Source organism: Cinclus cinclus, chromosome 22, assembly GCF_963662255.1.
Source record: "Cinclus cinclus chromosome 22, bCinCin1.1, whole genome shotgun sequence".
Lineage (NCBI taxonomy): Eukaryota > Metazoa > Chordata > Aves > Passeriformes > Cinclidae > Cinclus > Cinclus cinclus.
Window position 1 is genome coordinate 6,797,791 of NC_085067.1, and position 26,124 is coordinate 6,823,914.

At 46.9% G+C, this 26,124-nt stretch overlaps 1 protein-coding gene across 1 annotated transcript in view; it reads right to left on the reverse strand.

Annotated features, from left to right (window-relative positions):
- COL26A1 (collagen type XXVI alpha 1 chain) overlaps window positions 1-26,124 on the reverse strand; it is a 160,991-nt gene that overhangs the window by 16,137 nt on the left and 118,730 nt on the right. The window contains exons 5-9 of the mRNA XM_062507127.1: window positions 20,722-20,783; window positions 10,433-10,586; window positions 8,010-8,054; window positions 4,864-4,980; window positions 3,514-3,666 (exon numbers count right to left, since the gene is read on the reverse strand). Coding sequence (XP_062363111.1) covers window positions 3,514-3,666; window positions 4,864-4,980; window positions 8,010-8,054; window positions 10,433-10,586; window positions 20,722-20,783 — 531 coding nt within the window. The remainder of the gene's footprint in view (window positions 1-3,513; window positions 3,667-4,863; window positions 4,981-8,009; window positions 8,055-10,432; window positions 10,587-20,721; window positions 20,784-26,124) is intronic.

The window sequence follows — 26,124 nt, forward strand, 5'->3', positions numbered from 1 at the left end:
TGATTCCACAGTTGTGACACAGAAGAGAGCTCAGATCAACAGCCCTTGGGCTCAGCAGCTCCTGCTTGGCCTGGGCAGCACAGGACTGTGGCACTGCCTGGCCAGGCAGGACTCACTCAGACCCAGGTTTCCTTCCAGGATCAGCTCTGAATGAAAAATACTGTGAATGAAATGAGACTGAAGTGTGTTAAAACACAAACTTCATATTTTTTTAAGGGTTTGCCTCCATATTCTCATAAAGCAGCAGGAAGAACTTGTATCTCCTTATAAACTCCCTCATAAACAGGGGGACATTCTGGGGCTCTCTGCAGCTGGAGGCTGTCAGAGCAGCCACAAAATAGCATCAAATGGTTGCAGGAATCTTCCCTTCTCAGCCATCTCCTGCACTGAGCCAGGCTCTGCTGGGCTCAAGGGCTGGATTCTGTTTCAGTGCTCCTGGATACCCCAAAGCAGCAGACAGTGCTTCATTGGAGAAAACTTGGATACTGAATTTGCTCCAGGAGCTTTCCAACCCCTATCCAAGCCAAGAGAAAAAGTGAAACCAGTAGGGCCTGGTCAGGTAGGAGCACCTATGTTCTCAGGAAGGGGACAGAGACACCCTGCAACAGCACAGAAATGCCCTGAAGGACAGGGTGAGAGCTGCCCAGCCAGAGCAGCTCAGGGCACACTTTGAAAGGACTCAGTTTTCTCAATTCCTTTCCTCCTCTCTTTCCCCTTCACTTCCTCTGCTCTGCTCTCCTTCCTCAAGAAGGGCCTTCCTGGCAGCAGGCACTGGGATACTGCTGCACAAATCCCTGTCCCTTATCACCACTGACATGCTGGGCACACCATCAGCCACTCTTGCTGTCCAGGGGAGTGGTGGAGTCACCATCCCTGCTGAAAAATGTGTGGCTGTGGTACTTGAGGACACGGTTTAGTGATGCTGGGTTGATGGCTGGACTTGATCTTGGAGGACTTTTCCAAAAGTGATGATTCTATGAAAACAGGTTAATTTTATTTCATGTGTCCTTTGCAGATCTGCAAGACGTAAGGAAACAGCCCTCAAGAGTGAGAGTTGCATTCTTTGCTCTAACTATTCCCTAGAAATCATCAGTATCAGCACAAGGAATAGGTCTGAGCTGGCTCTAGACCATGTACCTGATCACTCATTTTTTAAGTGGCAGGGAAAGTGAGAGATCCCAGTAGCAGCAGCCCCAGCAGTGGGGAACAGCAGCTCAGCTTCTGGCCGAGGGCTAAGGTTTCTGACTAAGGGATAAATTCCCCCATTATAGCCTTGATTTGTTGAGACAGGATGGAAATGAAGTAATCCTGTCTTAATTTTTTTCTGCTACCTGATCTGGAGGGAGAAAAATGGGACCATTTCTTTTACCACAGCTCAGGAAACTGTGAGAAAATATTTGTCTCCCCATTTCTGGCTTCTGCCTGTAGATAAATATTGCCAACAGGAACTTGTTGCAATTAATAAAGGCACAGGCATTAACCATGTTCAGGCAGAACCAAACTCTGTATAATAACAATAACCTGATACAGCTCTCACATCTCATTACTAGGAATATGCTTCCCTCTGCTGTCAGCAGCTGGAATTCTGTGTTTATAGTTTTCAGATGTGCTCCTTTCAAAACAAGTAAATACATTTTAAAAATATAGACAGAATTTACAAGGCTAAGTTTTACTGATGGCAGAGTCCATCCAGCCTGTGGGAGGCAAAATCAGCCAACACAGAGGCAAAATGGTAAGAAAATAGACTTGATATTGCCAGAACATTGTCATGGCCACATAGATAACTTACACGTGCAGCTGGATTTGGAGTAAGAAAAAGTGTCATAAAGTTTTGGGCTACTCCTTCTGCAAACCAAGAAACCCACAGGCATGGAGGGAGGAATGCCTAGGGATCTCAGGGATGTAAATGGAACAGTCACCATCTCCTCCCTGTTCTCAAGTCCATGTGGCTGCCCAGTGCTGGCAGAGGTAATAGAAATAATTATCCACCCTTTATCCTCTTCCCATTTGGGCACAATACTGAGTTCACCCTTCTCACACATCAACTGGGAAGAATTATTTACTTTTTGTCCACTTTTTATCCCAATTTATCCACTGCTCCCCAAGAAAGAGTTTAATTCAAAGGATGTTTGGAGGGAGGGGGCAGCAGCAGCACCCAAACCATCCTTAGGGATCACTTGGAATAAAAGGCAGAATGGCCCCATTTGGTGTGACCCTGAGAGAAGTGAGGTGAATAATGCAAACCTTTCTTGCTCTCAGGCTGATGAATGCAGCATGTTGATGTGTATTTTGTGAAAATCTTAGTAGTGAACCTCAGTTCTTCATCCCACCCATACACCTTAAGTAACTGAATACAGAATTGAGCTGTTAAAATTCTCCCTAAATTAAAAATACATCTGTTCACTTTTGGGAAAAGGAGTCAGGAGAGCAGAGTGGGTGGAAGGGAAGAGAGAGCTCGAGATAACTGTCAGACATGGGGAGACTTAGTAATCCTTGGCTGTAACTAAGACAAGTGAGCTTTGAAGCTGGACAGGAGCAGCAGAGCTGGGGAAGAGGCACAGCTGAAGCCTGGGGGAGTAGAGATGGGAGACCCAGAAGAGTTTACAGACCAAGGGGAGACACAGCTGAGCTCTGTTTCCTCATTGTTACCTGCCAGCTACACAGGGCTGGACCAGGAGAATCAAGTCCAAACCTGACAGCATTCCAATTCAAGTGCAGGATGTGCCTTTCTTAGAAAGCCTTTTCTTGCCCTGCACAGCACAAATCAAATAAACATATTTTTTAAAATCAGCATAAGCACAAAGAAACCCTGGCCCTCCTGTTTCAGGGAAGGGATAAATCATGTTGTCAGTGTGGACTTTCCAGTCCATAATTCTGTGTTTTGTGTGGATGTGGGATAATGTGGATTCACCAGAAACAGAGGTGGAAGAAGCATCTGCAGGGGCAGGGAAAGAGACACATTTAACAGATGTCCTTATTCTAATTCCAGAGCTACAAATCTCTGATTCCTGAGCAACCCTGACATTCCAACACCACAACAGTGGCACCGAGAGGGGTCCAACCCCACAGCTTTGGTGCACCAGCACCTAATCTGCCACTCTGTATTCCTCTGCCCTTGCCTCTCAGGTGATGCTCCCTGAGCTCAGCCATTTCACCAGATACCCTCTTCCCAGCAGCCACTCCTGATAGAAGCTTACAGGACACCAGATTGCCTCCTCAAGGCTGTGATGAACCTAAAAAAAACAGGCACAGAGAACAAAATCCTCCAAACCCTGCTCTCACTGACAGTTTAGGAGAGCAGGGACTTCGTTCTTCATTTTGGATAAGTGAACCCCCGTAGCTTCCAAGATGTTCCTTCTTGAACAGGAACTTCCAAGAGACCCACACAATGCAGGCAGATTGTCCAGCTGCTCCCAGGACCTGGCAGAGCCTGACAAGGAGGTGGGAGCTGCTCTGTGCCTGCCCCCTTTGCTGATGCCACAGGAGAACATGGGAATTGAGGAGGGAACTTACTTTCCTTTTCAGCTGTGGGCTGGAGTGAGTAGAGGACCCCTTGCTGGAAGGTGAGGGGGAGGCTTGGGGTGGCTGGTGGCCCTGGAGGACCTGGGGGACCTGGGATCCCGGTTTCTCCTGGAAGTCCTCTTGGTCCTTGAGGTCCCAACATCCCTGTGCAGAGGCAGGAGAGGATGTGTTAATGCCTTTGGGGATGTGCTAAGGATGCTATCATGTAAAAAGGCAGCAAGAAGACAAAGGATTCCTATCCTGAACTGCAGCTAAGGGAATCAGAGGGGTGGGGAGAATAGAAACTTCCAATTTTCCAATTGAAGCTTCCCAATTTTCCTTTTTTATTTTTTGTTTAGCATCTTCCTCTGCAAAGGACTGAGCTTGACTTGGCTCAGAGGTGCTGCCTTTGAGCAGCCCAGTTGCTGAAAGAGTGAAATCTCCCCTCTCCCTGAGGCTGAGTGAGAAACTACAGGCAGCAAAGTGTGAAATCAAATCCTCTTTCCCCCCAGGTACACCTGTGTCACCTCCCTGCCAGGAAAGCTCAGGAAGAAGGAGGGAAGCAGAGTCAGTCTGGGAGCAGACAGATCACATGTCCTGTGGGGCTGGAAGGCTCTCGTTGCAAACAGAAACCAAAAAAAGCAGACAAATCCTTGGCCAGACTTTGGCCACTGACAGCTTGCCAGAAAGTGCCAAAAAGTGTTCAGGGCTGCTCTCACATTTAAGGCATACTCATAGTTTTAAATCTTACCCGAGCTCAGGCTCACAAAGCACAGCCTTTTAGACACAGAGGGCACAGAGCCTGAGGTCTGGCACCTATTGTGCAGTATTGCCTTCATCAAAACATTCAGGAACGTTTAGGGAATGAAGAAAGACTCCTAGCACAGGAATGGAGTGTTCTCTGAAAGAACGGCCTCATAACCTTTTCCCTTAACATACAAAAACATCATTAGTTTGACATCCTGGCATCTGACAGCTTGACACAATGGTGGAGAAAAAAGGGAGTTAAAACAGGCACCCAGTGTGAGGGTTAAACAGGGAATGCTCTGCTCCAAAGGCTGACAGGTCACAGGCTCTTTCTTCCAGCTCCTGAGCAGGATGGGGAAACATGATCCTGCTCTGCAGCTTTCTGGGACAGACTGTCTCCAGCTCCACAGGAAATCCCAGGGTCTGTCATTGCTCGTGCAGGTGGTTGCCTGCCCTGGAAGCTCCTGGCTGATTCCAGCTCCCAGGGGACTCCCTGGAATGGATTTGATACCAACTGAAGATGCTCAAATCTTGCATGTCTGCCCCTCTCTGAGACACTTTGTATGAAATGAAACATCTCCTGTCACAGCAGCACTGCCCTTCTGCAGGACTCACCTGGTGGCCCTGCTGGGCCCCTCTCACCGGGTTGTCCCTTCTCTCCTTTTGGCCCTGGTGGTCCTGGCAGCCCAGTGGGTCCAACCGGGCCCGGGGGACCAACCTGTCCTGGAATCCCTGGAAATGTTCAGAAAGGAAATTAGCTGGAAGTTAGGACGCTGCTGAGGTCAGAAAGGCTTCAGCAACCTTGAAAGCAGAGGAGAGGGACTCAGTGATGCAGCAGTGCACAGACAGGGTGGCACTGGTGGCAGGAGCTGTCTGACAGGTAGACCAGACAAGCCAGACTGGACTTTGCTTCTCATCTTCTTCCTTCAATCCTGTAAGGAAAAAGCATGGCCCCATGCACAAGACCCTCCCCAAAAAGTCAGCAGGATGTGCAGCTCCAGCTGGGATGTGCTGGGCAGAGCTACACTGAGCCCACACTGGCCCCTTCCCAAGGCTCTGGGCAGGGTCTGGATGTGTCCTGCTGGGTTCATCCTGACACACATAAACTCCAGAGCCATCCCAATGTACCAAAATACACAAAATAGATTTGCCAAAGAAAATCAAATCACATCTCCCACTTTCTCTATACACATCACCCAGAGGTTCTGTATCAATGATGTCTCCCTGGTTTCTCCTGTGTTCATTCATCTTGCAAGGGCTCCATGCTGTGCACAGGTTTTTTCATCCCAAAGTGACATTAATGCCCTCCCATTTCTGCAGGAACTGGGTGTCAGTTATGTATATCACTGAGCAGGGCTCCAGGGTGCCTGGAAACACCAGGAGCAGTGATTGCAGCCCAGTGGGATGTTTCTGGGAAAGCCCACTCAGACACTCGGTAAGCCCATGGAAGGTGCAAAGGCAGCATTAGTGATCTCCAAATCACTACTTCTGGTGACACTAAATAAAATCTTAACATTATTTTCCCCAGACTATCAAAATAATAACACTTGGCCATTCTATAATATTGTTCAGAAGAACACTGCTCATCTTGGGCTCACATGGAGAGACATTTAAACACTGTGCAAACAGCACTGAAGCTTTAATGCCCTGGAGATGTGAGCGAGTGGGTCTGTCTGCTCAGATTAAGTGGTTAATGGTTACAATAAAGGCATTAACTGTCAGAGCCATAAGAGTCAGAGGTTCCTGGGCTACCAAAGGGCTCAGAGTGTTTGAAAGCAGTGGCAGATGCAAGCTCCAAAGCCAGAGGGAGATCAGGATGAGTCCAAAGTTCAGTGCACTTAGATTTTCAGATTTTAGACCATGTATTACATATGACCACAACACAGCAGAACAATTTAAGGTTTGGTCAACTCTTAAGGAGTGTCTTTTTCCTTTCCAGGTATCAGGAGAGGTACTGGTCCCCACAGAAGCAGTTCCAGCAGAATATGCTGCATTATGGGGGTGGAGAGCATGGGAATGGAGGTCTGAGAGAAGGAGAAAAGGAAAGAAGCTGGACAGCACCTTCCCAGATGGTACCAGGGCACAAGGCTGCACAATCACACCAAGGCTCACAGGATTTGCAGCTCCCACATTTGGATCCAGTTCCCACTCTACATGTGGGATAGATTGCCAGGGGTACTAAACCTTGTCACCCCAGACATTCATCCAAACACCTCATTTCTCAGAACAAAGCAATAATCCCCCAGTATTAGGCCCCCTGGAAAGATTCCCCTTCCTCTCTTCTTTTTTCCATTTTGGAGAGATGTCCGAACTGTTTTTTTCTTACAAAAATGAAATCTCTCTGCCTTGAATCCATAATGAAACTGGGCAGACTGAGGAAATGGCATTTTCTCAATGGCTTTGAGTGGGAGTGTGAGCCTGTACATTTGTTGCATTCAGTCATCAAGAAAGATCTGATTTAATTTGAGTATTGAGCAAATAATTAAGGCCAGGTTTTAATTTGGATCAATTTGCTTATCCACAGGACACAAACTGCAGCCTTTTCTATGGATCTCCCCTTGTAGGGGATGCTGTCATGGGAAGCCCAAGCAGGTGATCAGGAGCCCTTTTAGGAAAGCAAGAGCATTTGTTCATTAGAGAGCATTAGAAAAGGCTTCTACCCCTAAAAAAAAAAAAAAAAAAAAAAAGAAAAAAAAAAAAAAAGAAAATTCCAGCACAGAGGGAAGAACAGCAGAAACTGTTTTGCAAGCACGACAGGCTGTGCTGCTGAGTGTGGGTCAGAACATTCCCTTACTTGTGTAAATCACTCTCAATCCTTCAGTCCAACCTTATAACTCAATCCTATGAAGTCTTACAGACCAGGAGCAATCATTTCCTGCAGCATCTTCAATGCCAGTGCTGCAGCAGAGCTTTAGAGAAACTGGCACTTCCTTCCCTGGAGGGGGAAGTGCTGAAGGAAAGGCTGGGAGAAGCAGCACTGGGTAATGTGTCAGGCAAGGGCTCATACTGGTGACAAATGGTGTTACCAGCTTAAAGGAGACAAGTGCAACAGGGGGAAGAAAGAGGGAAGGATTCAGGGGAAAAGGAGGGAGGCCAAATCTTCAGCTGGCATAAATCAACTCTGCTGCAATGGCATTGCTTCCAAAGAGCTGAAGCCCGTAGTAAGCATTTATCCTCCAAACAATATGAAGCAAAAGACCACAGGAAAAAAACTTTTTAAAAGGCAGAGGGTGAGTAATCAACCGCTGGAAACCAACCCAGATGTGCAGAGACCTGGATTTTCTTCCTGGCTCTGTCATTAACCTGCAACATACCATCTGCTCCCCTCCTTGCCCAGGGTTTTCCCTGCACAGGAGCTGCTCTGTTGACATGGAGCTTAGGAGAGGGATACCCTGAGCATCCCCAGAGGCTCCTGGTGCCCCTGACAGACAATACCAGTTAGAGAAGAGTTTTCTCCCATCACTCAGGACATGCCCTGCTGGCTCTGGCCACATGTGCTTCCTCTCCATCAGACAGTGCTGTCCATCCCTTGTGTGCTCAGGAATTAATGTCTCAGAGGTGATAAAACTGGAATTTGGCCTCTCCAAGCAAAGCAGGCCATGATCAGATAAAATGCAAAGAACAAACCCAGCCTCTCCATCTGTGAGGCTCCAAGGAGTTCCTGGCCACAGGACCCTTCTGCTTTTGGGACATAAGGACAGGACTGGGCATAACAACAGTTTGTGCTTTGAAAGAGAAATAGCAGAAACTAATGAACTTACCCTGTGGTATCAGCTGCTCCTCTGCACCTCTGTGTCCTTTAGGTTCTGTTTAAGAAGGACAGGGTAAAAAAAAAATAAATAAAAGAAGAATAGGAGAAAAATAGATATGAAAAATTAGGTCTCTTGCTGCCAACTGGCTCAGCCAGAGTATATATATATTTTCTTAATACTCAGAGAAATGTATTTTGCTGATTAACAATCTGATCAGAAAGGCCAGTGGTGCAGCTGTCTCAACAGCACTGATTGCTTTTAAATTATTGTCTATTCTCAGCCCCGTCACTCACAGAACAAATAACCACCCTCATAAACAGTAGCAAGTTTTCCTGGACCTCAGCCTGGAGAGGCAGCAGCCAGCCCAGAGCTATGGGGTCATCCAGAAACACTTGCAGAACTCACAGCATCCTGTCCATATCACCCACCTTTGTGTCAGGCCCCAGCATCCTGCCCTTGGTCCATCCTGCTTGGTGGCATGCAAGGTAAGGCTGGGATTTATTTTGGCTGAGCACCCAGAAGCAGGGCAAAGTAGGGAATGTTTCACAGAAGGCTCAGGGAAAGGGGTGGGAGGGACAGAAGCTTAGCTTTCCACAGCCCCAAATCACCCAGGACACTCAGGCTTGACTTCCACCTACTCCAATATCCCACACGATGAAAGATCTGAGATTTCTGCAGGAGAACCTGGGGGCAGCTTCCAGCAGCAAGTCACAGCACGGTGTTGAAATCATGCAGAATGGGCAGTTCCCCTCCATCCTAAATTGTGTAGAGTTCCCTTCACTCCACCAAAATCCATGCTGAGTTTGTTTGGCTGGCTTTGAATCATGGACACAGACTGGTGTGGGGAGGGAAGGAGGCCAAATAGAGACTCAGATCCATGAAATATCCCCCCAGTTCTTCAGAAAAGCAAGGATTTGAAACCCACAGGGGCTGGGTAGGGGCTCCAGCAGGCAACCACGTGTCAATGAGTAACTGAAGTGATTATTCCTCATTGCTGAAAGACACTGTCCTGGCTCAAAACGCTCCAGCGCATTCCTGATTCCTTTATTACACCACAGTTATTATTCCACACCAGGTTAAATAAATCAAGGCCAGAAAAACAAAGGGTAAGAGTGAGCAAGGACTACACCTGGTAGCACACACACAGCCTGCAATCTGGCTCACACACAGCTCAGACATCACCACCTGCTTTAGGAGGTGACCACCAGGCTTTGCTGCAGGGGTGGGAGGTGCTGACCCTGCACCATGGGCTGAGCCTGATCAAAGTGCTACAGGGAAGCCTGGGGGAGAGGCAGCCACTGCCCTGTGCCCAGCAGGACATGACCACGGGTAAGGAGCCTCCACGGGGACAGGACTTGGCATTTTGCTGGGCTGACTTTGGTGCAGCAAAGTACAGGTGCAGAGACACTGCCACAGCAAAAATAAATGACATGGAAAAGGCAGAACGAGCATATGATGGACACTGGGGGAAACTGCTCAAATTCAGTTCCTGGCAGCCATGGCTGTGGTTCTGAGAATACTGTGCAGGACATATTGTTAGTGAACCTCCCTCCATGTTGTGGCATCATGTCAAATCATAAACAGGGACAACATCTGGACTGTTCTGGTTGCTCCAAGTCTGCTGCAGTCAGGAGGGGCTGCCATAATAAACTGCTTGGGTTAAAAAAGATGGAAAGAAAAAAAAATTAGAAGAAAAAAGCAAAGTAGGCCCTAAAGAATAAAGAACTGCTCTGGGAGCAAGCAAAGCAACAGACAGACAGGGCTTTGGAAACAGAGAGCAGGGATCCTGAAAAAAGATGCCAAGGTCAAGAAAATTCAATGCATGGGGTTCTGTCTGGCCAAGTGGGCTCAGAGGGAGACTTTCTTGTAAGTGTATTTTTTTTTCATGCCACAAGAGGGATCATAAAACAGCCCATTGTGTTTATGGCAAATTTAGGAAATATAAAGCAGACTGCAACTGATGCCACTATTCATGGAAGTTTTTTTGTCCTAATAAGACCAAGAATAACCCATGCAGCCATTCCTCTACCCCCAGCACTGCTCCCAGATGGGGAAATGCTGCATTTGGTGCAGTAGGTGAGCAGGAGCTGTCCCACTGCGATCCTGGTGGTTCTCTGGAGTTTCCTCAAGAATGTTTTGATGTGCACAAGCCTCAAAATCCTTTGGACTTAAAACAAGTCCACTGAAGCACACAGGCAGGCATAGTGGCCCTGCTGGGGTTAACAAAACTCCAACAAACCCAAATGCAGCTCCCAGCAGATGTTTGTGCCAACAGAAATCGTGGCTGCCACAGCCCACCACAGCTGGCAAAACACAGCTTCAATGGATTTCTTCCAAGGACATCCCTGCTCCAAGGATAGAGCAGACCCAGACTCCTTTTCAGCTACCCCAAAGGCACCGTGTGAAGGAAGGGTGATTTGGTGAAGGCTTACCCACAGACCCCACGGTTTTCCTGAGGACAGTGCCGGGGTTGAGCAGGGGAAAGGCATCTGGCAGCAGCTCCTCGTACCAGGTGGCCGTGGTGCCAGTGATGGGCAGGTTGTTCTCCAGGGCTGGGCTCCTCTCTGCAGCCTCCAGCAGCAGGATCTGCACAGGGAACACACACAAGGTCAGCTGGGGCTCACAGCAAGGTGCTCAGAGCTGTGGGTTCAGCCCCCCTTCACTTAAGAGCTGGACTGGATGGTCCTTGTGGGTGCTTTCCAACTCAGAATATTCCATGATCTGTGACCTGGAAGGTTTCAGATGTGGTCTCAGTTCCTGAGGAATTGAACCTCCTCTTCTTGCCAGACAGGGCTGGGAATAACTCTGCTCACAGACCACAGGATTCTGGCATAAAAACGTTATTGGTTTTAGGAAATCAGCACCAATTAACTAGGAAGCTGCTGTGTTAATTGTGAGTGTGTCACACACACACCCTCCTTGGGGAGGACTTCACTGCCTCCCGAGGAACTTGGCCTCAAGTGAAATTGTGCCCCTGGTGACAAACATGACACCAAGGACAGAAGGTGCTGTTGGGGACACAGCATTTCCCTGCTGTTCAAACCCAGAGCCAGAAGATCAGAAATTACTGAGAGCTGGGACAAGGTGAAGGGCTATAACTGCAGGCCCAGGGTAGCAAACTGAGGACAAGTACTGGTTGGAAAAGCACAAATACCAACCAAATTAAAGATGATGGAGAAGATGAAGCTTTTAAAGAGTTGAAGTGCTTTAACTTTCAAGCAAATTTAAAATAAAAATAAAATTTAAAAAAGAGAAAAAAAAGCAGGCTATTTACTCAAGGAGCTCTGCTTAGAAGCAATAGGATGTTATTAAAACTCACAGCTGTTTCTAGGCCTTGCAAACACACAACCTTCAAATAAACCCAACAGGCATCTCTGGTGTGTGGGCCATTTACAACCTTCTCTCCTTGGCAGAGTGACCCCACATTCCCCATGTGATCCAGGCTGTCCATCAGGCTGTGCTCCCTGCCCACTGGGAGCCTCCATGAAACCGAGAGCTGCTCTCTAATACAGGAACATTTTTCTAGGCATGCAATACTGAGGTTTGTTACAGCATCATCTTTTCCTGTTTGAAAACCACCTAAGCAATACTAATTTAGGGATATGGGAAATAAAAGGAAATATGGCTCAAACTTTCCACTAAATCCCTAGAAGTTTCAGCCTTTACACACTGTGTTGTCTTTACATAATGAAGTCACACTGCAATTATGAATGAGAGTGACTTGGCTCCACTTGTTTGTTTTTAACTTGCAATTATTACAAGGTTTATCGCTTCTTTATTGCAAGGCCTGGTGAGAGCCAGTACTGCAGCAGCGCCAGAAATGATGAACTTCCTGCAGAATGTACTGGCCTGACAGGGGTGAATCAGAAACTAATTAAACTGGGAGCTGGGTTAAGTGCAAGGGAACTGAACCTCACTCTTGCAAACAAGCAAAATTCTTCCTTTATTGCAAGGATCTTTATTTACAGATCCAGAGTCCTGCTTTCTGAGTACAGCAAAAAGGAGTAAAGTCACAATGCTTTTCTTCACCAGGTTTGATTGATGCCGGGCAGGAAGGAATCAGTTCCATCTGCCTTTTTGCACTCTGTGCCCCTACCCAATGATTTATTCATCAGACTTTCCAGGAAACGTGTTATCAGTTCAACAAACACTTAAGCATGTCCTTACCATAACTGTGCTTAACTCCCATTGCCATGGGACTCAAGTGTGAGCTGAAGACTTTTTCTGAATCACTTCACATTATTTATTATATCATCCTTTTACTTCCCCAGCAAACACCTGCATGTTGCCAAAAGGTGCTCGGGTAGAGAGGCAGAGTAAACCCTGGAGGTGGCAAATTAGAGGGGCTGCAGCCAGGGCAGGGGTGGGATGCTCCTGCTGTGAAGAAGGGGCACACAGGGGCTGTCTTGGACAGTGTTCTGCAGAGCTGTGGGAACAGGGATATTAAATCACTGCAGCCATGGTCAGGGCCCAGCAAACCACAGGGGCTTGTGGCCCTCGTGGGCAGCGTGAGCACGGCTCTGCCCAAGGTCACATCTGGAGTGGAACGGCTCCAAATCATTTTTATGGGTGATAATAAAAATGTGTTACCACATAATCAACACAAAACAGTGGCAAGGGTATCCTTTTCATTAAAACAACATGTTTTAAATGAGCACTCTGCTGATAAATGCTGTAAAAGCTGTAAAGCCATGCACAGGATAATCCAGCATGCACTGCTATAAATTGACTATATGTACTTTGCAGTCATTAAGGCTCAAACCATAGTAACAAGTTTATTTTCCCTGGGCACGAAATGATAGAGGTCAGGAAGTCTCCAGACTTTAAATTGCTGAGAAATTCTAGTTTTTATGATTAGGACTGAAGAAATGCCCAAAAGAAATAAAGCAGAAAGAGGAGAACTCTCACATCCATGAGATCCACAGAGCCAAACTAAAGAAGGGGAAGCACAAGGGATTTAGTCACATTCAAAAACCTCAAACTACACACAGCTCCTTCAGCAAGGAGTGTCCTCTCACAGCTCACACAGCACAGAGCACAAATGGGCTCCTTACACTGCACTGCAATAGCACTGGAGACATTCATCCATTTTCTGTCACGTTCTGTTTTTCTTAAGGCTGCCATTGCTGTAGTCAGGGGACTCAAAGAGAATTCCCACTTTCATTAAACATAAAAAAAGAAAGTTTCGAGCCCTCTGAGCAAACTGCTGGAAAATGATACCACAGAGGCTCACAGCCAGAAAGAAAATTAGCAAAATGTGCAGTGTATTAAAGTCTCAGTACTAAAACCTTGGTATTTTCTAGTCAATAGGGTTGAGGTAGAGAGAGGGATAACATCAAGGGAAGAACGCGTGGTTTGCACAGGGAATCCTCATTGCAAGCAGTGCTCACCTGTGTTGCTGCTACAACTTCCAACACAAAAGTTCTGCCTCCATGGAGAATGAAGCAGGAAAATATCCTCATGCCACCAGGTAAATGAAATATGTCTTGCAGCCATGGGTGATGGCACTCACCAGCCAACCAGGGAAGGCAGAGAGGAGGACAGTGGTTGCTGCCTGCGGTGCCAGGACAGCAGATCCCTTCAGGACACAAAAACCCTTTCCACCCCACCTTGCAATGTGCAGTCTGAGTTGAAGGATGGCCTCAACTCAGCAAAACACTCAAAACTTTTGTCTTTCTGCACGTACGGAAGGAAAAACTCAAATCAGCCTAAATGGCCTGAGAGGCAAGAGAGGTCCCAGCAGCACGAGGGTTTGTGTCTGGCTCCAGACCCCACGGCTCAGACACAGCTGAGCTGGGTCAGGAGGCTGCAAGGGACTGAAACGAGGCCACCTCTGCTGCCAACAGCGTGTGGGAGCCACGGGAGAGCTCAGAACACGGGGACCAGCCTGCCCTGGCCAGGGCTCAGGCCATCTGCAGAGGCTGCTGCCTGCAGGATCACCCCGGGGCTCCCAGCCCCACCAGGCTCTCAGGGCAGGCTCTGGCTCCTGCTGCACTCCCAGGGCTCGAAGCCTGGCTGTGGATCCCGGGGACACGAGCGTGGTGTGCCTGGAGCTCAGTCCCAGCTTACTCGACCCACCTCCTCCTGTTCCATTTGCCAAATAAACTTTCTCAGCTTCAGACAAATACCACATTTCTTGCATCAGATCAAAAGCTCGGGCCAGGGACAATGGAAATGGGAGGACGGTTTTCATCTTCTTGAGATGTTCGGTGTCAGAGGACGTTTTTGGCTTGTAGTGGCTTTCCAGAACCCTATTTTTGTTGTTCCCACTCATCAAAAAAAGATTTCACAAAGGAGGCCTCCTCCCATCATCTGTCCTCTGCTCACATTCCTGATGTCCTGTAACTAGGTAGGTGTCAGAAACAAGGGGAGAGCAGCCAGGCTTCCAAAGATTTAAAAGTTGATATGACAGAGCTCAGAATGCTTTTTCTTTGGATAAAAATTCAGATAGATATTATTAATTAATAAACAGGGGATATTTGGTCTCTTGAAGCATCCGTGGAATTAACTCCCTTCCATCCCTCTCTAAAGAGGATAAAAAGAAACTGCATGAATCCAGCTCATCAGCTAAAAATTCCAGTGTAAAGTAAGATTCCCTTGATCTTGTAGAGACACAAACTGATTAATAATGGTAATTGCATAACTTATTGGACATACCTTTCTTCATAGCAAATTATTTGGCAATATAAGAGTTCTTTAATCGTTCATCAAGACAGATCTAAACAGGGAGTTTTACAAAATGTGATGGGGAATGGTCTCTCTCTCATTGCAGTGAGGGACCTGTGAGCACAAGGCTCCAGCACAGACACAAGTGCTTGGTTTCAAAAGCCAAAAGACATCCACTAAGTGCCTACCAACATCTGAGGAAACAGGTGCCCAAAGAGAACCTGGGTGACTTCATCCTTACAACATCTTTGAGGCTTTGGCTAAAGGGACAAGATAATTAGTGCATGGAAGAGTTCTTGTTGCATTGATAAATTATGGGGGGAGCAGCAGTTGATGACATTGTAGTGACTCAGTGAGAGCAAAAGGTGAGATTTATGTCATCAGGTAGTGCATGGAAGACAGAAACAAGGGCCAAAGGCTTCTGTCAGGTGGCACAGTTCTTGTTCTTTCTGCAAAGAGTGCTACAAGATTTCCAAAACCAGGATGGAAAATGCAACTCTTTCTTCAGCAGATACCTTCTGGAGGGAAATCAGGGCAGAGAAGACTCAAAAGCACAGGCTGCCCTCCCAGGTCAGATGAAACACAGGCACTATTCAGCAGCTCCTCAGACCCTAAAGGATTTGCTTGAGAGAACAGCTGGAAAGGAAGGATTGGCTGTGGTCCTGAGAGGCACCCAGGGAGCTCCTCTGAATGTGCTCCCCAGTGGGATTTACTTTGCTGCTGAGGCCCCCAGCCTGTCACAGCTGGCACCCCAAGGAGCCAGATGTGGAGAGGATCCAGCAATCCTTCAATACCCCGTACACAAAGCACACAGGGGAGCCCAGAGTGAAATCAGATTCACCATTGTGCCTTTAAAACACCGGATAAATACACACGGCAGCTATAACCCTCCACCCTCAAAATCGGGTATTGCTGAGGCCTGCTGGGGATGTAGGAGTGCCAGGGATGTGAATCCAGAGCAGCCTGAGGTGAATTTAGTCTTGACCAAGTGCCCCCTGTGGCCAGCAATGCCTTTGGGATGAGCTCTGCTTGCCCGCAGGTGAGGAGCCCTCGGCTCAGGGATTCACCTCTGGTTCAGGTGCCTCGTGTGCTCTTCTCATCCACAGAGCTCTAAAAGCTGCTGGGAGAGAGCAGCACAAGTGAAAAGATGAAACTGAGCCTTTCCAGGCTCACCTTGGTGCAAATTGAAAGGAAAAGGACCCAAAGACGTTTTTATCTTACAGTGGTACTTTACTTACGAAGCTCCCATAGAATTTCTGATTAGAATCAAGTGGAAATTCCAATGTTTGGACACCAGATTACAAAAGGATCTGAGTACATCCCTTGGGCTCCTCATACACCTCCCTTGACAAAACCTATTGTTTGCCCACAAATGTATTTCTCTTAAAAAAATCAAAGCTTGTAAACAGTGTTCCCAGGTATTTAACACACCAAAAGTGTGTTAAATGCAGACGGAGGATTTGCTTGGCAAACTTAAATTGTGTGTCAGGAAAAGAGAATTTAGCAAAGTTATTCTATGAAAATATTAAATCCATTTGACTAAAAATGCCAAACTTGTAACTAAAAGACTTTGTGGGAGGGAATGGTGGATGAGGAGGCCTTTGCAGCCTTTTTGTTGTTCTGGCAAACGATTTACAGCATTGGCCAAACACATGGAACAGTCTTAGGGGACAGACTGCTCCTTCAATCCAACAGTGATAAGAAATAAGGTCCAAAAATTACTAGACTTTAGAAGGAAAGGATTTTAACCATCATTCTAGGAAAGACAGCAGGATGCCCAAATGAGAGAAGGGCCAGTACCCAAACTGCCTCATCATCAGGATTATTGCAGATCAGCAAAAAAAAACAAGAGGTGAATGCAAAGTTACACAAAAATAATGGTTCCTCCTTGTAAGTATCAGTTAGGCAGTTGCATTTTATTCTTAGGGATATTTGAGATATTAACCTACAGAAACTCAGCATCAAATTAGAAGTTTTACAGGGATTGATTCCAGGTTGTTACTGCTACCAGAAACCAGCCAGCTATTATATACCTACCTGTGAAACATCCCAAATTCTCCTTGAATTCATTGTACTGCTGGAGCTGGAGAAACTGATTCTGCACAGAGCCATTAGGAAACCTTAGGGTTCAATAAGTAAGACACCTTCCTGTTCAGAAAGGAAAGGAAATACCTGCTCATGGCTATCACATAGAGAATATGGAAAATCACTGGAAGTCCTTGAAGTATCAAGCAACTGCTCATGTCCACCCTGCAGAGCCAGCAGCAGCCTTATGGCCAAGCAATTCTTGTTCCCCTCCCAGTCTCTCAGCCACGTCACAGCACCGTGAAACATTTGCTATCTTCCAAATATTTCTCCCCTGCAGCAGGGAATTGTTTTATTGTCTATCAGAGAAAGGAAACCCCATAAAACATTCCAGACAGCTGCCAGTATCTCATGTAACTGCCTGGGAGAAGAGGGAAATACAGAAACATTTCATACTATGATCACATTAAGACTCCAAGTAATGATGCTTTACCATCCAAAGACATGGGTAGTGAAGGTGCTGTTGGTAATCTCTCCTAAATAAATGGGGTGATTTCAGAAAAATAGCAATGAATCGATCAAATTCTGTGCACCGTACAAAGATTTTCTTTAAAACCTTTCAGAATCTTCTGTGTGGAGAATCACATTACAGAGACTGTTTTAATGCAAAAACTATGCATGTCATTTATCAATCACACAATGAATCAATCAGACACTGGATATGTAATGCTATCTCCAGGCATTAAAGCTGGAAGTGAAATGCCACGAGCTTCAAAAGAGTGGTGTCAGGAGATAAGGCTGGGTTAGATCAGCTCAGATCAAGTGCTGCACTCCAACTCCAGCCCAAACCTGGAATTAATAGTGTGCTGCCCAGAGCTCTGTGGTAGTGATTACTTAGAGAAACTGGGCGAGCAAAATGAGCAGAAATTTGTGTGCAGCTGCCTGCAGCCCTGCCTACAAATCTGCCAGTCCTGCTCCCTTTCCATCCCCACCTGCATCCCTGCCTGCATCCCTGCCTGCCCTTTCTGCCCTTGGCAGTGCTGTCACTCCCGAGGTTTGTCTGGACTCAGTCCTGTGACACAGGAGGGCAGCACCAGGCTCAGGAAATTCAGGAAGGGCTGAACACACTTCCCACTGAGGGGCTGTGCTGGCTTAAGTGAAACCTTTGCTGTGAAATAAAAGCAGGGTTTGCTCTGCCCTCCCACCAAGGAGGTTCCTGTGGGGTCAGGGGGTGTTGTGGGGGTGTAAACTAAGATGTCATAGGAGAGAAAAAAGAGTTGGCATGTTGGGGCTTGGGGATGGGGTAGTTTTCTTCCAGTCCACACCATTTCTTGTCCTGGACCCCAGGATGGTCACCATCCTCCCTGACCTAGATCCTGTGTTCTGCAGATTTTGAGCTCAGCACCATCAGCCAAGCTTTCAGAACTTTGGCACTCCGTGGGTCTGGTGTTGAGCACATGAACTCCATCCTGGGGAGACAATGTGGGAGCTGGAAACAGGAGATGAGGGTGGAACCTGATTCCATCTGCCTTCACCTCCTCCCTCCCAGCAGAAACACCTCCAGGCACAAGAACATCCTAGAGCAGCACTGAGGAAGGTGTGAGGCATGTGAAGAGTTGGTTCTGCTGCAGTTGAGCCATGGCTCAGCCTCCCTTCTCCCCAGGGGCAATAAAAGCACTGGTCCCTAATGAGTCATTTTTCATTCCATTTGCTCTGTGTTTATTTTCCCTTTTCACCTTCTGATCCAACTCTGATATTACTAAAATCAGAGGGTTACTTTTATTACCTCATTTGGGCACTGATCTTACAGTTTGGATGAAGCAGCTCACCCTTGTAATAAGAAAGATGAGACCATTACTGGTTATATCCTCATTTTTAGGGGGGCTGCTATAAAAGCTGAAGAGAAGTGGGAAAAGAAGAAACCTCAGGCTGGTCTTTCCTGTTGCCATCCCCTGAGCTCACCTTGGTCATTCTGGACTGAAATTCAAAAGAGCAAAAGCAGCAAAGTGCCTCAACTTCAGCTCCCTCCAGAGGGAGCAGGACTGTAGCAGGAAAATCCAGCTCTGCTCACAGGGAGGATGAAATTCCATATCTGCCTTTGCAGAACAAACCTGCAAAAATCCAGTGGGAAACAGCCTCTGCCACTGGCAGAGATGAGTGTGCCCATCCCATCCCATCCCTCCTGTGCTCCTCAAAACTGCTTCAGGTTGCTGTGGTGAAATGGGACATTACAAAAAGACAGTTTGGACAGCTGAGAGACAACATCACATCCAGATCATCCAGCAAAACAAGGATCTTCCTCCAAAATCCAGAGCAGGAATGCAGACGACACCAAACAAACGTAAGCACCTTTTAAATGATGCTGGCTATTGTTGAATAATAACAACTGAATTAATTAGATTGCTACAGGGATCAAACTGAACTGAAATTAACCTTGAAAAAAGGGGGAATCAGCATATTTCTCTTGTGTACAGTCATGTACTGTTGCTTCACTCTCTGTTTCATTGCTACAGTCAATTTTTGCAAAGCATCCACAGCTTTTCAAACAAAGTGGAAGCCAAAAGATTGATAAGGACCTTGCTGGGCTGTGCTGCAGAAGGTCTCCTTGCAGAGACATGGTCTTTAGTACTTTAAAAAACAAAGGCAATAACTCATTTTCCTCTGTAAAAGTAAACCCCTTTGATGAGCCTTGCTCCCAGCTTGGGTCTGTGTGGGAGCAGAGGGAAGTCAGAAGGAAAACCATCACAGCAACAACACGAACTGCCTGACTGCAGCACTAAATCAGAGGCACGACACGCTCTGCCTGACTTCCCAAAGGGATTTGGGCAGGTAGAACCTCCTTCCCCTCCTCAAAGTCCTGCCAGGCCCCAGCTGAGGTTGCCATCAGTCTTTACACGTTACCCACAAGTGCTGAGCAGCACCAGCCAGCAGAGTGGGGACTGATGTCAGGACAGTCTCTGGCTGTCCTTGTCCAGTGAGGCAGAGGAAATCCTGGGAAGCGAAGACAGGTACAGCTGGCCACAGCCTGGGAGGGAAGGGCTGGTTCACATCTCTCTGAGGCCACTTGGATTCAGGACTGCACACGCAGGGCTCACTCACCAGCCCCTCTCTCCTGCCCCACCTGCCAGCCCCTGCAGCTCAGACAAACAACCCAGCTCCCTTTTGTCCTTTGCATTGTACCAGTTGTTTCCACTCCAACAATCCTGTTCCCCAGAATTTCATTCCCCCCACCCCTTCATTTTCCTGTAGTGAAATATAACTGTGAAGGCTTTGAGGAGGCTCCAGAATTCATCTCAGCACAAACAATTCCCAAATTACCATAATATCATGTACTGGCCTCAAAAACACCACACAACCACCACCTCCCTCCACAAAGGTTTCTCCCTAAATTCTTTTATGTCATTGATAAGCATCAGTTAATGAATAATAACAGCAGTAAATGCCTTAAAAAGACCAAAGCAGGATAAGTAACAGCCAAGAGTGGGCTGTCACAGGAGGGACCACAGATCAAAGGGGAATGCTGACTCAGCTGCTTTGTTGCTAGACTGGAACAATTTATCTGAATCCCAGTAGGTAAAAATTAAAACTATTTGTAGGAAATAAAAAATCCCCCTCCAAAATGTGAAGGTCTCCCTCTAAATATTTGTCTCCACTAAACTGTGCATGAGAGCCTCCCATCCTTCAGAAAAGGGATAAAAAAGCAGGACTGGATTGAAGAAACACAGCAGAGCAGAGGAAGGGCAGGTGTGACAGGCAAACAGTGACAAACAAACATGATGGCAACACATGGCACAGATTTCTGAGGTCTGAGCATTATTTTGGAGGAGCTGGGCTGAGGCAGGGATGCAGTCACATGGGAAAGGGAAGGAGCAGGGCTAGAAGCAAACAATGTCTCATTTTCTAGGGCAGAGCCACTGCCATGGACAGAGGAAGAGGCACCTGATCTCTCCAGGCCTGCCAACTCGATGTATTTTTCACCAGCAGCTCCTGGAAATTTTGGTCAAACAGGAGAATAAAGGCAGCTCCTTACCTTGGCCTCCAGCGTGTTCAGCCTCTCGGTCATATCAGCGAGCCTTGTGCAGTTCATGCATTCTAGAGAGAACAAAACACAGTAATGTCACACTGCCAGGGGCTGTGCATGTTCACCCACGGTCAGGCTGATCCCTTTCATCCAAGGCACATGGAAAAGTGAGTCAAGATTAGTTATGGGGGACAATAAATATTCAAATCCACTGCACAGGTCACCAGCCACAGCCACCTTACATGAACTTTGTTTGGGGATGTTTAGGGGGGCAGAGTGTGAAATTAAGTTCCCAAGATGCAGAAGGCAGATGAAATAATAATCCGTTTTAAGACTTTTCATGCTGCCAACCAGCATGACCTGCTGTTATAGGCAGAGATACTTGTCCTGCCACTGGTGTGGCACCTGCTCCTACATCACAGGACACCAGGCTGCACAAACTCTACTCCATTTAATACTCTCTCCTCTACTGTTTTCCTGGTAAAATACCAAGGAAAGCAATGCATAGACAAAATGCCCATGTCTGTGGAGTCCTGCTCCATCCCTGGGCTCCAGGCTGTGTTACCACTCCCAGACAAATGAGACAAAACATCCATCCCAGTTACAGACAGAAAATCCAAGGCAGATCCAAGGGCTGACACAGCCCAGAGCTGCAGCATGAAGTGGTTTCCATCTCACTTTGCTGCAGAGGAGCAGCAGACAGTCAGCAGCCACCAAAGGAGTCCTGACAGGAGGCTCAGTGAGAACAAACATTGCCAGAACGAGCTCTGAGTGCAGGTTGAAGTGGTTGCTCCCTCCAAAGGACATTCCTTATCTAAACAGAAGGCCTGCTGCTTTGCCTCTGGTTTCATCTCAGCAATTTTAAAGTGAGTGAAGGAGGAAAAAGCCCTGAACAGAAATTTCATCAACAAGGCACTTTCCCAGTGCTTTGCAGCAAAGTGGAGCTGCCCACTCCCAGCTCTCAGAGAAGATTTCCACACTGGACCTCTCACCTCTCATGACTCCTGAAGCCCAGCAGTTCTCAAAAAGGGAAAATTATTTGCATCATGAAGCATTTCAGAGGATAAACCATCCATATTCAGGTGATGAATCACAGCTCATGTCCCATAGAGCAGAAATACATCTCTGTGTGAGGGGCCAGAGCCTGGTTTCATTGATTGGCCATGGAAGTATTTAACTCTGGTGTTTCCACAGGGCTGGGAATGTTCATCTGTAGCCCTGGAGCCCCTAACAGACTGCTCAGGTGCAGCTGAGGCTGCAATGATGCAGAGCATGCCGGGGGAGCCCAAAAATTCCCTATGGCAAGGAATGGGTGGACATGGATTTTGGCCTGAGTGAACACCCATTTCATTGATTTTCCTGAGGTCATGGAGCAATCTCCATTAATTGGAAGTTTTTTTTGTGGATAACAAACACTGGAGAATTCCAGGGACTATTTGTTGGCTTGACGTGACTTTTCTGCAATCGTGCCTTCAATAATTTTTTGAGAGCACTCAGTTTCTCTTGTTCCAGGGGCCACTGGTCCCCCCTAACAAGCTTTGTCCCCTGTTGCACAAGGCCCCCCAAGGGACCTCTCCAGTCTCTTTATGGAGCACATTGCATGCCCTGGTGGCTCTCAGCCATGCAAATATTTGAGTGCATGGCTTGGAAGATCAGGAAGATGGGCTGTTCCACCCTGGTGATTTACAGGCTGAAAAGATTGTTTGAGTGCTAACAGCAACCCACTGCATCCACTTTCCAAAGGAATTCTCACACTGGCCGTCTATGAGGAGCTGTGTATCTTCCCAAAGGATCCAGACACAGATCTTCCACCTCATAATACACAACATTTTGCAGACAAAGCATCTGATGCTTCAGGAACACTCAGATGGAGGGATTTCCTCACAGGTCAATACTGACATGGACTTTCTTTTACCCAACAGCAAATATCATTTGCTTATTTTTATTTTCTGCAACAGATCTTGGGCAATATTTTTTGGCTTGAATTGACCCATGAACATGCAAGTGCCATAGGTGCACTGTCCTATGGGGGAGGAAATGGGTGAGGCTTGTTTGGTCTGGATCTGCTTGTGGTGTGTGAAACAGGGAATTGGTTTCTGTATGTAACTGGCTTCAGGCTTTTGATCTTGCTCATCCCCACAGAAAGATAAGACTGAATAAATCCAGTGCTCCCAGGAGCCAAAGACACACCAGATGTGTTACAGAGCAAATAAAATACAGAGTCCTATTCTCCCTCCTTCTGGCTTGCACATATTAGTAACTCCCACAGGTTTAGACAGACTGACTTGAACTGTCTGAAAACCATCTCTGCATCTCTGAGATGGACTGACCACTTAAGGTCCCTCTGGAGAGCTCAGCTCATAAAAAAGTGTTTGTACCACCCCTGTGCACAGGGGTGAATCAACCAGCTCCCCAAGGGAAGGACAAGGTTCAGGGACAGCAGCAGTCTAGCAGCTCTCTCTGCTCTTGAAGAGTGTCTCAAGGAGCCCTCTCAGGCGCATTTGAAACAGAAAAAGTTTTATTTAAATGCACAAAGTGACAGAAGAGAAAGAAACCAGCAGTGTCACTGCATGTGATATTTGTACTAATATGATCTTCATGTCCATGATGTTGAAACAGGCAGAAAACACAGCCTGGGTCAGAAAGAGAACTGCTTAAGTTCAAGCTGGATTTGATCTCTGATCCTTTCTGTTGTGAAATGCCTGGAAACCCAGATCCACACCCAAGGTACTTAGACTGGGCCCAAAAGACAGTTAAATAATCCAGAAAGTGGATAACCTAATGCAAAAGATCTTACTAAGGCAAGAGTCCTGCCAACAAATCCATGTGACATTTATTTATCTGACCAACAGGCAGACAAGGCTTTCAAAAGCAGAGATGAATGCTCAGGGCTGCAGTGTCAGACACTCCATTCAAAGCTCCCTCACAACACACCAGGGACCAGACTGTTCAGGGGCTGGGGTCCACAGCTGTCCTTGCAGAAAGCTGAGAATGGTGGTGACAAATCAAGCTAATAAATATCTTCCCTAACCACGATGCATTGAAGCATTTAGTGTCTAATCTTGATGGCTGGTGATTCCAAGGCCTGGGACTGTGAAGCTGAATCTTCTGATCAGGGTGAAAGCAATCTGTGTTATTAAAAAGAGCTTGAGAATCTCACATCATTATTTCTCATGGAACAAATACAACACTGGGGCAAATGCACACACTCTCTGACCTGGGACTGCAGAGCAGACGCTTTCCATATCTGCACAAATCCATCACTTGTTGCTACACAGAACCACAGTTTATTTCCCTTCTATTCCTAGTTGGCAGATTTGTATTTTTCCAGCTAAACTCTGAGAAAGGAGTTGTGATTTCACTCTATGAATCCCAACCTCAAAACACATGGTAGGATTTGTTTTAGAAATATTCCAGCAGGGAGGATAAATAATTGAGATAATGAACATGAGACAGTACCAGCATATCCTGTGACAGCCAGTCTGTCTCCACCATGTCTCACAGTTACTGTCCCAGCACATCTCTCCCTTCCCATTCCCTCCTTTCAACTGGAATGTAACTGGAGGGATGGAAAATTTTAATGCAGAGGAGACATGGAAGACTTCACATGCTGGAAAATAACAACCCAGGTACTGTGTACCAGCTGTGACCCCCTTAACCCTGACACAAAGCTTGACACGTTCAACCCATCTTTGATTAAAGATGAGCCTCCAGTGCAGCACCTTTGCCAACAGGCATCAGACCTGTGCCTGAGCTTCCAGGCTGGATACACCCCTGTGAGTGACCCAAAGCAGTGAATGATGGCTTCAGGTACCTTGTTAACCTGGCACTCCTGCTTTGCGTAATTTCATTATTAAATACTTGCACACCTCAGCTTCTCAAGCCTGAAAGCCCACAAGTCTTCAAACTCCTCATTGAAATCCTAACAAGAGCAGTGTGATAACCTGATACCAACAGGGCTCAAATTATTTCAGCACAGTTATCACAGTGGCACTGAGGGCAGTAAAAGTAGAATCAGCCCAACTTTCACCATGGGGCCACAGGTCAGTTTTGTGTGAAAAGGCAAAGAAACCTCTTGGCACCTCTGCCCAATTTCTCTGCTCTGACAGCCCATGCTCATTTGTACACCCTGAGTCTCGGCAGAATATTAAAAGAGCTTTTGGTTTCCCTACAGCCAGATGCTCAGTAGATATAAATCGCACTGCTCAACTGAAGTCAAGGGATCAAGGTTCTGTCTCTCTTTTTCTTGATGGATTGCTCCAAAATTTGTGTTTCAGAGGGGAGGCGGAGGAGGTGGTTTATAGCATATGAAAGGGGAGAGAATTCTGGAATCACAAAGCCTTTGTTTAAACAAATAAAGTCTTTGCAGCCAGTTTTTTTCAAGACCATATTTTGCTATTACAAGAAACTTCAACCTTGCAATGCAATGGGGCGTAGCAAGCAGGCAGATTTGGGGACATGAGAATCACATCTGCACCTCATGCTTCAACCTGCTCAGACTCCAAACAACACACTTCCCTCCTAGGCTCATTTTCCTTTCATCCATTGTTAGCTTATTGTAAAGGACCTGTAAAGGATCCAGGGTCAAAGGATGAAAAAGGACCAAATGTAACACAAACACAGAGACACAAATGAAATACTTGATTTTTGTGACACAACTTGCCTGGCAGCTCTTCGCTCTCCATCTGATCCAGTCCATCACTTCCATTGCATGGCCATGCACAAAGAGGACAGGTTGGGTTATCCCCAGGGCAGGGGAGCAAACCACAGCTGCCAACAGCCCATGTTGGAGCACTGGGAAGGCAACAGGAGCTCCATGAAACTCAACACAACAGCTCTGACTGTGCAGCAACTGCAGCATCAGCAACTGCAGCATCAGCACTGCTTGGAGCAGCTCCTGCACCACCAGAGCCACGGCTCGGGCTGCACTGCCCTGACAAATCAGTGACACACAGCTCGAGAAGGTCCAGTTGGAAGAACATTTTGTCTGTCAAAGTAATCAGGAGACCAGCTTTTCTCAGCAGACACCTGCAAGGTGTTCAGAGCAAGTTCAGAACAGTCTCAGAACAAATCTGGAAGAACTCGGCTAAATTCACCCAGTCAACCATGTTTCTTTGCAAAGAGAAAAGGATGAACTCAAAACTCCCAAGGAAAATGGGAAGCACCATTAACTCAGTGAGCACCCAGCATCTCATGCACTGATGTTTTATTTGATACTCTTGAGAGAAACCACCAGACCACTGACCCCTCCACCCCCTTACTGCACACACATACACACACTTTAGCCAGAAAAAGAACAGTGACACTCTCTGACACTGGCACAGGAGCAATTTCAAGTCAAATTCCACAGCAGAAATATGAGCACAGATCTTGTGTGCCTACCTAGGTGGCCCTCAGCTGGGGGACAGCCAG